At 32.1% G+C, this 13,325-nt stretch overlaps 1 protein-coding gene across 1 annotated transcript in view; it reads right to left on the bottom strand.

Annotated features, from left to right (window-relative positions):
- LOC145306961 (potassium voltage-gated channel subfamily B member 2-like) overlaps positions 1–13,325 on the bottom strand; it is a 45,290-nt gene that overhangs the window by 27,741 nt on the left and 4,224 nt on the right. The window contains exons 7-20 of the mRNA XM_080149302.1: positions 12,582–12,626; positions 11,014–11,045; positions 10,631–10,660; positions 9,544–9,588; positions 9,188–9,221; positions 6,972–7,034; positions 6,319–6,430; positions 5,947–5,999; positions 5,228–5,266; positions 4,864–4,976; positions 4,115–4,205; positions 3,120–3,204; positions 1,854–1,918; positions 706–825 (exon numbers count right to left, since the gene is read on the bottom strand). Coding sequence (XP_080005428.1) covers positions 706–825; positions 1,854–1,918; positions 3,120–3,204; positions 4,115–4,205; positions 4,864–4,976; positions 5,228–5,266; positions 5,947–5,999; positions 6,319–6,430; positions 6,972–7,034; positions 9,188–9,221; positions 9,544–9,588; positions 10,631–10,660; positions 11,014–11,045; positions 12,582–12,626 — 927 coding nt within the window. The remainder of the gene's footprint in view (positions 1–705; positions 826–1,853; positions 1,919–3,119; positions 3,205–4,114; positions 4,206–4,863; positions 4,977–5,227; positions 5,267–5,946; positions 6,000–6,318; positions 6,431–6,971; positions 7,035–9,187; positions 9,222–9,543; positions 9,589–10,630; positions 10,661–11,013; positions 11,046–12,581; positions 12,627–13,325) is intronic.

The following is a 13,325-nucleotide window of genomic DNA, read 5'->3' on the forward strand; positions in this document are numbered from 1 at the left end:
ACGGACGGGTAGTTTACAGAGTTGCTACGCAGTGGCTTATCATGTCAAGCCTTCTGCACTAATCCTATTATATCACCATTCACCTCATGACCACAGATGACCCCGTTGCGCAGCGGTCAAACTGGACTGGCTAAATAGGGGAGGGGCACGGACACTTCGCAACCCCGCGCCCCTCAGGCAACTATACAACCGGGAGATGGTGCCTTCCCTTTTACCACAGCTACCCCCACAGAATGTCTACCGCCGCGGGCTACGCCCTTGTCTCCCACACCCCCTTCAAACCTAACCTATTGTTATAATCTATTTGTATATATATAGTAACCACCCATTGTAAATGTATTCAGTAAAATATATAATTTCTGTATGAGTAAATCCTGCTAGTTTGTTTTGGTAGAATACTTCAAGGCTAGGGCTCGTTGGATTCGAACTCGCCACCGGTGAGCTGAAACGCTTCGGCTTACCACATTAGCATTAAAAAATAAACATGTTTTAAAGGAAGGTATGGACTTTCTGGTAATGATATAGAGTTGCTACGCTTTCTAAGTTGTACCGACTGTTAAAGGAATCAAACAAAATTGGTGTTGAATTTTATCTTAATATTTGTAGAAAATTGCCTGTAGTACAATTGCTATACATAATATTACAGAATAGCTGAGAACCGGTTCTAATCCAGCGGTTTCAAAGCCACACTGAAAAAAACATTACCTTGACCAATCTGACAATTTTTCCCGCCTTGCCAATAATTTCAAAATCCTCCAGTCCTTCCAGCAGGATGGACAAGTAGAATGGAATAATGGCGAATAAATCTATCAAGTTCATTGGTCCCTTAATGAAAAAAATGAAGTATAGTTTCTTTCGTGGAGACGCCTCTTGAGGGGCGTTTAGTCGTATTTTCAAAGTAGCTTTTGATTGGCTATTTTAAGTCAGGTTAGGTGCTTGTCCTGCATGGTTAGAGCCCTCTTCTGGGGCTAGAAATAGGGGAAAAGCTACTTTGAAAATACGAAGAAACGCCCCTTGAGAGGCGTTGCCACGAAAGGACCTATAACCAAAAAATGTTTAGTTATAGTTATAATTAATCTAGATGGTAAATCACCAAGAGAGGAAAGGCTAATTTGGCTGTTTATTTCACTAGTCCCCAAAGTTTTCTAATAACGTTTTCTTATTAGTTAACTTATCAACTTTGGGGACTTTTCATGAATTTTGATTGGTTATTTCATTTAGTTTAGTGTCCAAACGTTTTAACGTCATAATGTTATCTACAGAGGGGGTAATTTTGTGAAAAATCATTGGGGGTGTTCTTCAATTTATCGGCAATTGTCTTATCCCTTTAAATACCAATAAATCACCATATCTAAACCTTTTTAAAATATATTTATAAAAGATTCATAAAATAATAACAACAAAATTTTCTAGGATAAAAAATTTACAAAAGCTAGCTTTGTTTTAAGATATTTGACTTTTTATAGCTGACTCATTATGCAAATGAAATAAAACCACTTGTTAAAAAATCTATTTTCAGTGGTTAGCGAGATCCTTCAGAACAAACACACAGACAAACAAACAGACATTCCTGTTATTTTATTATAAGGACTAGCGGCTACGCCCCTAGAGGCCTCTAGTTCCACTTTAAATTTTTTATTTATTTCATGTCTATGTTGCGTAAAAGCAAGAATATTAAAAAAGAAGGATGGTGGTACCCTCCCCCTCAATAGTTATCAACCTTCCCGTGACCTATGAGAAGCTACCCTGTAAAGGAGAATCTGATCGTTTCAGCGGTTAGCGAGATCATTCAGTACTAACAGAAAAACAAACAGACAGACATCCTGTTACTTTATTATAAGATGTATATTCACCTTCATAAATTTAAATTTTCTTGGACTTGCTGCTAATCTCACCAGATACTCAATGGTAAAGAAACCTTCATCATGAAACAATCATTCTTTAAATAGTTATTTCTTTGATTGTATTATAAACAGCTTTCCAGCATAAAAATGTAAAATTATAAGATTGAAACCAGTTTTTTTGCCATGAGATGCCGAAGGCACGGCTTAAAAAAACTTGTGTGATTGTATATTTTTTATATTTGTAGAAAACTGTATAAAATATGATACTAGACATAATTTTTCAGTATGGCTGAGAACCGGTTCTAATATTAATCGGTTTTGGAGTGGTATAGGAAAATATAGTAAAATTGAAGGAATTGTGAAACTAAAATACTTAGAATGCCCCGCTAAATTTAGTCCGAGACACGTTTTTAAAAAGATCCAGGTATTTACATACCCATTGATAATAAACAAAATTATTAGTTAAAAAATTTGGTTATTGGTAGTTTGAACCCACCAATCAAGATGCAGTAAAATTACCCAAAGCTTTTATCCAAGGAATGACAGAACAGAGGTGGATTCTTAAAAAACTTTTGCCCCACTAAAATCAGTAAGGGAAACTAAAATTTTAGTGGGGCAAACGGATTTTAGTCGAGGAAATTTTTTTTTAAGAATTCACCTCAGTTCATTTTAAGATGGAGCACTAAAAAGGTTATTGTAAACATTATTGGATGTTTTCATTGGAGGATTTTTTCTCAATGTTTTTCAGTTCGAAGATTTTTAAATTTTTTTTTTAAACATTGAAAAAAACCAAGGGAAATTTAGTACCCATAGTTTTTTGTTGTTATTCTCCAATTGGTTATCCTATAAACTTTGCGGTGTAAAGGAGTGGTTGAACACCAAGGGAGTGTTTACACTCCCCAAAATTTGCCCTGCACCCCCCTCTTCTTCACGCCTCTGCTTGTAAATAATGTCTAAATTATAAAGCTAATAATAAAGGTTTTATTTTGTTTTTTATCATTTGGAATGTTCATTAATTTATAATCCATTAGCAGCAACTGAGGTAGGGGGGGGGGGGGGATAACGACTTTTATATTAGGATTTGTTTTCAGAGATATCCTTTTACTTCTGTCTTTAATGTCATTTTTTACACATAATTCTGTAGGTTGTTGGGTTGTAGTTAAATGCTCTTATTAAGTCAAAGTGTTCTTTATTGGTCAAAATTAATAACAGTTTGACTTAATAAGCGCATTTGACTAATTTAATATTTTAAAGACAATCCGCGAAAAATATCACCATCTTTTATAAATGATTGATTCCCTATTGAAATATTATCGATGATGTCAATTGTTTTGATGATATAAGGATAATCAAACTCTCCCTAAAATAACAAGAATTACAACATCCATAAATGTGAACCTCTAAAATCAGAAGGAAGGACAAACGAACAATAAACTGTTGTTCATTCAGTGTCAGAATTAAATAAGCATAATGTAAATATATATGCCTAAACAAAATTGTGAGTCCATTTGCTGCAAAACTGCTTAAATAAAGGATAAGGACATTTTTATATTTTTAGGATTTGAGGCTAGGCTAGGCGAGACTGTGACTAGACCATAGCACATCTGCTCATAGTTGTGGGGAGTTGATAGGTTTAAATCTGGGCTTAACACAGGAACATAACTAAAGATGTTAAAAATGGTTCCTACTGCTACTATGTCAGGTGTGCGACATTACTAGTTAGAGTAGGGGAAAATGCCTTGGCCCAAAACAGGTGCAACTAACCAAAACAGAGAAAGGTCTTGTAATAAAAGAGATGGATGTCTTTTAGGTGTTACTTAACCTAATACCCCATGTGTTTGGACAGAAAAGGAGATATTTTTCTATTATGAGTTGTTAGACCTGGCGTTTGAGTGTCAAGGACAGAATCCCTGTCCGTACGAGGTATACATCACCTTTAAGAAAGCCTTAAAGGCTAAAATGTCATGTGTAACGTTATAAAATACATCTAAAAAGAGTGATGAGAGGAAACCCTTAAAAAAGAGATGGATTTTTTTGACTGAACACCTCACATTTTAGGCTTTCTCTCACCTTTTCATTTTCTTGAAGTTCCTTTATGGTAGAGATAACAAAAGTGCATGTTGATATCATCACCAAGCACTTTTGTAATAAATACTTGGTTTGATCCTAGAACACAACCTTGGGGAACTTCAATTTTTACATCACCTTGACCCATGGCCGAGGCTTGATCGTAGCGCATCTGCTTATCGTTGATTGGAGGCATATATCACCTTTTCATTTTCTTGAAGTTCCTCTATGGTAGAGATAACAAAAGTGCATGTTGATATCATCACCATTGTCAGAGAAAAGAATGCCATGAACCTAAACAAAGCTGTCTACAAAGCTATTCCAGTCTTTGAAACCGTATAATATGTGCTGGATTAGAACGGGTTCTCAGCCATACTTAAAAATCATGTATAGCAATGGATTACAGACAATTTTCCTTAAATGCCAAAATAATTAAGTTTTGTTAGCCTGGCTAAAAAAAAACTGGTTTTAATCTTTTAATTTTTCAATGGAATTATCATATCTCTATTAATTTTTCATTTTAATATCTTCAGAAATAAGATGCAATAAAAGTTATTTCTCGCCTTGTATTATAAACAGCTTTCCGATGATAAAAATGTACAATTATAAGACTAAAACCAGTTTTTTTTCAGCCCAGATATGGGGAAGGTGGGGAAGTATAATTTATTTGTTCTCACCAGGCAAAAGGACATACATTTCTGGATAATCCTGAATGAATTCAACACCTTCTTTACAACTTTACCTGGCAGCCTGTGAAGTCCAGGGGTACTCCATGTTATTCCAGAGCAAGGATCTGTATTTGTACTTGTACAACTTTACCTTTACAATTACATCAGGCTCCTGGATTATCTAGATGAGTTCTTGAAATTAAAGGAGAACCCCAATGAGGTTATCAGTTCCAACGATCACCTTGCAAAAGCGTCTACCTTTCTAAAGAAACCAACAATTTTACCTGGCAGCTTGTGATGTCCAGGGGTACTCCATGGTATTCCAAAGCCAGGATCTCCACTTGCCATAACAGTTGTTGCCAAAATCTTCTTCATCTGCCAGCTCAAGCTCTTTTTTCTGCAACACAAATCAAACTTTAAGGAAGCAAGGGGATATTATGCTATTTGATACACTTTTATGATTATCTTATTCAGTGGCTTTACAACTTATTGGACTTTTATTGAATTATTATTTGTTACATTTTAACAACTAATTGTAATCTATGAAAGGGTAACTTTGAGGTATATCAATTTATCAGCCATTGTCTTATCCCTTAATTATAGAACAGGAGTGAAGCAACTAGCAGAATATACAACAAGGTTATATACCTTAGCAGCTATGTCACCTTCCTTCTCATTCTGGCAAACCTAAACAAATCTTTATTATAGATTTCTTTTGTAGAATGGTAGAAATAAAGGTTTCATTTTTTACATGAAGGACTTGAAAAATTATTGTTAACATTATTCAATTTTTTCAATGTTTTATTCAATGTTCAAATGCAAAAGTAAAAAATCTTAGCCAGAGGTACGCGCACATATTTTACACAGTAAAGGAAACACTTTTTTTATTGTTTTAAATAGAGAAACTTTTCTCTAATTAGGAATTTTCTCCATAAGTCCCTCCATAAAGAATAGCTCCTAATGGTTTATGCTAAAAGTTTAAATTTACATGATTTATAAAGAATAAGAACACAAAATTGTTTTGGAACAGTTGCAAAGTTTTTCTTATGGAGGGTAATATCAATTTGGAGTTAAAATTTGAAATGTTATGGGGTGTAGGTAATTACAAACCTATGGCTTTAAGTTGAAGAACCTTAATTTGACTCCATATGAGTGTAACATTTGACTGACCTTTAATTTGAGGGTAATACTTGACTTAACTTAATTTGAGGGTAATACTTGATTTGCCCAATTTTAAGGGTAATACTTTACTTTCAGCATTGTAAGGGTAATACTTGACTCACTTTTATTTGAGGTTAATAGTTAACTTAACTCAAAATGAGGGTAATGCTTCACTTTCTTCAATTTGGGGGTAATACTTCACTTACCTCAATTTGAGGGTAATACTTGAGAGCACAACATGGTTCCATAAGTAACTCATCTAAATATTGTATTTGTTGAAAAAAAAAGATAATTATTTCAGATTCCTAATTTTTGAAATAAATAAAATATAATAGGTGGATAGTTTTTTGTTTGTTTCTTTTTGCTTGCATTCCTGTTAGATGAAGTTATATACTGGATAACCAGGCTACAACAAGGTAGGCATAGGACCCACAGAGTTATGTCTCACCTCAGTAACATGGCATTGGCAAAAAACTACTCGCCTTTATTTTTTATTTATTTTGTCAGTCAGACATCCTGTTACTTTAATCAACATGGAAAAGTTAGTAAGATCTTAAGCTGCAGACACAAAGGCTCACCCATAAACCAGTAGTCCAGGTCTTTCTGGAGAACTAGAGCACATCCTGTCCCAGAGACATGTAAATCTCCACTCCGATGCATCTCAAGAATAGCATCAAAATTCTCAGGATTCTAGAAAATATATATTTAAGATAACAATCTAAATAATCCTTTCTATCATTCAGTATATCCATTATTATAGCTATCTATTGATCTATCTATCAATTTATATATTGATCTATTTATCGATATATCTATTGATCTATCTATCAATCTATCCTTTGATCTATCTATTGTTCTAATCATTGATCTATCTATCCATCTTTTTATCTATTGATTTATCTATTGTTTTATCTATTGATTTATCTATTGATCTGTCTATCAATCTATCTATCAATCTATCTATCTATCAATCTATCTATTGATCTATCTATTGCTCTATCTATCAATCTATTGATTGATTTAACTACAAATTAATTGAATAATCTATTGATCAATCTATCGATCACTTAATCTATTGATCAGTCTATTGATCACTTAATCTATTGATCAATCTATCGATCACTTAATCTATTGATCAATCTATCAACCAATCTATCAATCACCTAATCTATTGATCAATCTTTCAATCAATCTATTGATAACTATAAATAAATCTACCTTATGAATGTACCTTATCAAAATAATATTCTGGAGGATCCCCCGGCACAAACTCATCACAGAGCTCCAAAATATTCTAATTTATCAGATAGGAAGATTTACATCCAATAATAGGGTTTATTCCTTTTTGTGGCAATGCCTCTTAAACTGTTTTTAACCTATTTTTTAATCATATATCAAAAATATACTATGACACCAGTAGAATCAGACTGCAGAGCCCAAATTTGAATTAAGTCCCCAACAAACTTTTTTGGGGGGATTTAAAAATTAATTTTATATGTTGCTGTGATCATTTTGACTGGAGCAAAAGCAACTTTTAGTTTGGGGTTAAATTGTTTCTTACAGAACAATTTTATATGATTCAGTTTATATCAATACAATAATAAAAAAACTCTACTCTGTTCGATGGAAATAATTTTTTTTCTAAAACAATCAATTTCAGTAAAAAATTTAACATAATACAATAAAACACATAATTTTAAAGTTAAACCAATAAGATTTCTTGTTTCATTTCAATTATTTATAATTGCCGAAAGAGTGTTTTCAAAAAGTGACTTATTTACAATGTAGTTAAATAATTTTTATTTAATTAAAATGAAAAGAATGAAAACTATACACGTAAAAGATATATACTTTTTAAAAATATTTTAAAAAAATAAGTTTGAATAATCTTATTTTATATCATATTTGTATATGTGTCAAAAATAATTTTGTTGTATTGCATAATCATTTGTTGACATCATGTCATCTTGTCATCAAATTTAACCCTTTACAGCCAATTTTTATGTGTTTAAAATAGGTGAAAGAACACAAACATGTTAATGTTAATTCATTGGTATATTGTAAAGATTTAACTTTTTAGTGAATTTTTATAGTAAAATCATAAGGCCTAATTTTACTCTATACCAGAATACAATATTTATGAAGCAAAACACTCTAAAAGCTACGAATTTTACCCAAATAAAAAAAGACCTTTTGCTTTGGTCAAAATGACCACGGCAACAGTAAAAATTAATATTTAAATCCCCCCCAAAAGTTTATTGGGAACTTAATTTAAATTTAGGCTCTGCAGTCTGATTTTACTGGTGTCATAGTATATTTTTTATATACGTTTTAAAAATAGGTTAAAAACAGTTTAAGGGGCATTTCGTCGTATTTTCACAGTAGTTTTCCCCTTATTTCTAGACCCTACAGGGTTTCTAACCCTGCGGAGCAATTACCTAACTTAACTTTACCTAACCTTACCTAAAATAACCTATCAAAAGCTACTGTGAAAATACGATAAAACGGCTCTTAGTGGCAACACCTCTTAAGGGGTATTTCGTTGTATTTTCACAGTAGTTTTTCTCCTATTTCTAGACCCTGCTAGGGGCTCTAACCCTGTTGAGCTAATTGCCTATCTGCAGCGGGGCAATCACCTAACTTCCCTTAACCTAACCTAACCTAAAATGACCTATCAAAAACTACTGTGAAAATACAATGAAACGCCCCTTAAGAGGCGTTGCCATGAAAGGGACTATACCCAATAATAGAAAAGACATTGGAACCAAAGCTCTAGATTAATAAAGAAAGACAAACAAACAAAAACTCTTATAGAGTGTCAGAACTTAATAAGCAGAATATTAATTTGTAAAAATGTTTAAAAATTGGACATAAATTTGTTGCAAAATTGTGTAATGCAGGTTACAGTAAAAGGACATAATTTCATTTTTTGGATTTGATTATAGTGAGGCTTCGCTTAATACATTGGATCTTGTTGTCACAAAAATCATTATTCCAAATAGTCAGATGATTAGGAAAATCATATCATACAAAAACTGTTGTCTAAAAATGTAAAAATAAGCATGGTTTAAATTCTGCGTTCAGACTTTTTGGTTTTGATTATAGAGTTGCTATACTTTTTATATCATACCTAATTGTTACAGGAATCATCATGCAGTGTGAAATTTATATGACAATTCAAATACGTCTAAATAAACTAAAAGAGCTAACTGTTATGGATGCAATTACGGACTGAATCTAATTCTGAAAAAGCTTTGCATTTTGAAACAGTCAGTATGACATGAACACTAATAGAAAACCATTGCTAATAAAAACACCGCCCATATTATTTCATTATTGCCTCAATTCATAAGGGGTGTTAATTATCCCATAGGAGGCAATGACATGCAAGCGACTATAGCAATAATAACTTATGACATATTTATGAAATGTAATAATGAATATTACCGTAATACTTTCAGCTCTCATCAACTTTCCCAGTCTGAAATACAAGAACAAGGATGACAACATCCAAAAGTTGTAATAACTATTCTAAATTTATATTTTGAGTGTTAGAGTCATTTTCTGTGAAGATTTTAACTAAGACAATTATGTTCAAACAGCAGTTTGGATGAAAAAAAGAATATTTAGTTTTTTTTTTTATTCTTTTTTGGTCTATAATGCTTTGGAGAACAATGTAAACAATTGTTAGTTTAGATTTATGAAAAACAGTCACTGAAACAAATAATAGTTTTATTACATTGTATTATGGACAGCTTTCCAAGGATAGTAAAATAAAACATTATTCTCAGAACTAGCCTTACCTTGTAGTGGGGTACTTAAGGAGACTTTTCCTTCTTGCTATAAATCTGAAATATGAATATCATATCTAGGGATCTCACAGGATAAGACAATGGACGATAATTTTATTTTCACCCCAAAATTATAATAGAAATTTAAATCTGTAAATCTGTAAAAAATACTGCTAGTTTGTACAACCCAAATAAGAGTTTCATGATTGTTCATAAGGCAACGAATGCAGGAACATGTTTAAAAATGTTGTGAACAGTATATAAATATTACTAATAGTTCAATGTACCCTTCCTCTCTGAGTATATTTGTAAGTAACTTTCTTATGCAATTGCAGGATCTTCAAAAGATACACAGACAGACAAACAGACATACAGACAGACAAACAGACAGACATACAGACAGAAAAACATACAGACAAACAGACAGACAAACAGACAAACAGACAGACAAACAGACAGACTAAAAGACAGATAGACAGACAGAAAAACAGACAGACAAACAGACAGACAAACAGACAGACAAACAGACAGACAAACAGACAGACAAATAGACAAACAAACAGACAGATAAACAGACAGACAAACAGACAGACAAACAGACAGACAAACAGACAGACAAACAGACAGACAAACAGACAGACAAACAGACAGACAAACAGACAGACAAACAGACAGACAAACAGACAGACAAACAGACAGACAAACAGACAGACAAACAGACAGACAAACAGACAGACAAACAGACAGACAAACAGACAGACAAACAGACAGACAAACAGACAGACAAACAGACAGACAAACAGACAGACAAACAGACAGACAAACAGACAGACAAACAGACAGACAAACAGACAGACAAACAGACAGACAAACAGACAGACAAACAGACAGACATACAGACAGACAAACAGACAGACAAACAGACAGACAAACAGACAGACAAACAGACAGACAAACAGACAGACAAACAGACAGACAAACAGACAGACAAACAGACAGACAAACAGACTGACAAACAGACAGACAAACAGACAGACAAACAGACAGACAAACAGACAGACAAACAAACAAACTAACATACAGACAAACAAAAAATTACCTCTCTCCACCAACGTCCAAAATAACGCATCTGAAAAAGTAAAAATGACGTCACACAATACAAATGACCAATGACTAAAACTAAATTACTAATGACAGGCCAGTATACATTTTAAAGGCAAAAATGTTTTTGTAAAAAAATTCCTCCAAAATCACATAAAAATCTACAAAATTTTTTATGATTTTATTTAATTTTTGTAGATTTTTTATGTGGTTTTGAAGGATTTTTCACAAAAATAATTTGCCTCACCATTAAGCAGCGACCCTAATTTTTTTTTTAAAGAATCCACCTCTGGTTATAATCTTGCAATCGTACATTTTTATATCAGCAGATATAATACGCTTTATATATAATAATTTAATATAATTATAGATAACTATTACCTAATTGACTCCTTTTGATCAACAACGTCGTCCTAAAAAAAAGAAAAAAAAGTTCTGAATATTCATCTAAGTATTATATATTTAGCGGCCAAAAAGCAACTAAAAACCTCTAAATATCAGTTGTTGACCAAAAATATTTAAAAGCCAGCTAGGCGGCTATAGTTCTATTTTTATGTTATTTTTGGAGATTTCTCTTGGGGAGTATGGTATTACTCTCCATACATAAATATAAGACTTCCCAGGACCTAAGAGAAGCCACAATGTAAAGGAGAACCGCGGTTACCGAGATCCTTTGGTACACACAGACAGAGATCCTTTTACTTAATTATAATGATTACCTGGATATTGTGCCAAATTTTTGCCTTTTCTAATATGTACAGTGTATTTTTTTTATGAGAACTTTTTTGAAAGCAATTTTACCCAACTTATAGTTATTAGAATTTAATGATTACTGGCTTATTTTCTTCGTGTTTTAATGCAATTAATAAAACAACAAAAAAATATTTCAGTTTTTGTTTAAAAAGTACAGTAAAATGTAAAATTCAAAACTTAGGTGTCAACATCTAAAAATGGTTTTAGCGCATTTTTCTTATGTTCAAATCTTCTACCTTTTGCAAGAATGGCTGCAAAACGCTTCAAAGTTAAGATATAGAGCTAAAAATTGATACAGATACTATTGGGGAAATGTACTAGAATATAAAAAAGTGGGAAGGCCATATCTCAATCAGGGAGGGAGTACTAGCCCCCCAAAGTTGACTACTAAAAATACATTTTTAATTGCAAAGAGTAGAAGATTTTTTGATGTTGTCACCCAAGTTTTGAATTTTAGATTTTACTGTACTTTTTACTTTAAAAATGAAATATTTTTTTGTTGTTTCATTAATTGCATTAAAAAACGAAGAAAATAAATCATTAATCATTAAATTCTGATAACTATAATTGCTTTCAAAAAAGTTCTCATAAAAAAAACACACTGTATAATGGTATTTCGAGCAGGCTAATATAACACATACTGGGGTCATATACTGACCAATTGATGAAGACTATATTAGCAACCTAAATTGATGACAAAATTTCCCATGTCATAATATCCATTAATTTACGTTTTCTACCTGAATACCTTTAAAAAAATTTAAAAGCATGTCAACGGTTTTGACTAGATGTAATGGAATATATAGTTTGTTAATTAATTCTTTTTTTATTGTCCTAGTAAAAGCTACGCCTCCAAGAAGCCTTTTGAGGTGGGAAAGGGGGGGAGAGAGTCAAACCCTTGCTTATTTTAGTTTAAAAAAACATTTGTGGGGCTAGTCACTTTTTCTAGAGTGATTTGTCTTTAAGGTTTGGTGGTATCTTCCCCCCCAAATCTTCCAGGGACCTAGTGAGAAGCTCTACTGTGAAGGAGAACCATATCAATAGAAGGCGGTAATTTTTATTCGGTACAGAAAAACACATAGACAAACAAGCTATTACTTTTTATTAAGGATTTGAATATAGGGAAAACTGTTATTTTTAAGGTCTGTGTTATGACACAGTTTAACTTGGAATTTCTTAATTAATTCTGTTTATACCTGTCCTTTCTCATTTCTTTTTCCATCATCCGGGTCTTCCAACCTCTAGATATATAGATAAATATATAGATAGATTGTTAGATGGATAGATATATAGATAGATAGATAGATAGATAGATAGATAGATAGATAGATAGATAGATAGATAGATAGATAGATAGATAGATAGATAGATAGATAGATAGATAGATAGATAGATAGATAGATAGATAGATAGATAGATAGATAGATAGATAGATAGATAGATAGATAGATAGATAGATAGATAGATAGATAGATAGATAGATAGATAGATAGATAGATAGATAGATAGATAGATAGATAGATAGATAGATAGATAGATAGATAGATAGATAGATAGATAGATAGATAGATAGACAGATAGATAGATAGATAGATAGATAGATAGATAGATAGATAGATAGATAGATAGATAGATAGATAGATAGATAGATAGATAGAAAGATAGATAGATAGATAGATAGATAGATAGATAGATAGATAGATAGATAGATAGATAGATAGATAGATAGATAGATAGATAGATAGATAGATAGATAGATAGATAGATAGATAGATAGATAGATAGATAGATAGATAGATAGATAGATAGATAGATAGATAGATAGATAGATAGATAGATAGATAGATAGATAGATAGATAGATAGATAGATAGATAGATAGATAGATAGATAGATAGATAGATAGATAGATAGATAGATAGATAGATAGATAGATTGATA

Source organism: Acartia tonsa, chromosome 15 (genome assembly GCF_053477335.1).
Source record: "Acartia tonsa isolate MP-2025a chromosome 15, ASM5347733v1, whole genome shotgun sequence".
In the NCBI taxonomy this organism is placed as follows: Eukaryota; Metazoa; Arthropoda; class Copepoda; order Calanoida; family Acartiidae; genus Acartia; species Acartia tonsa.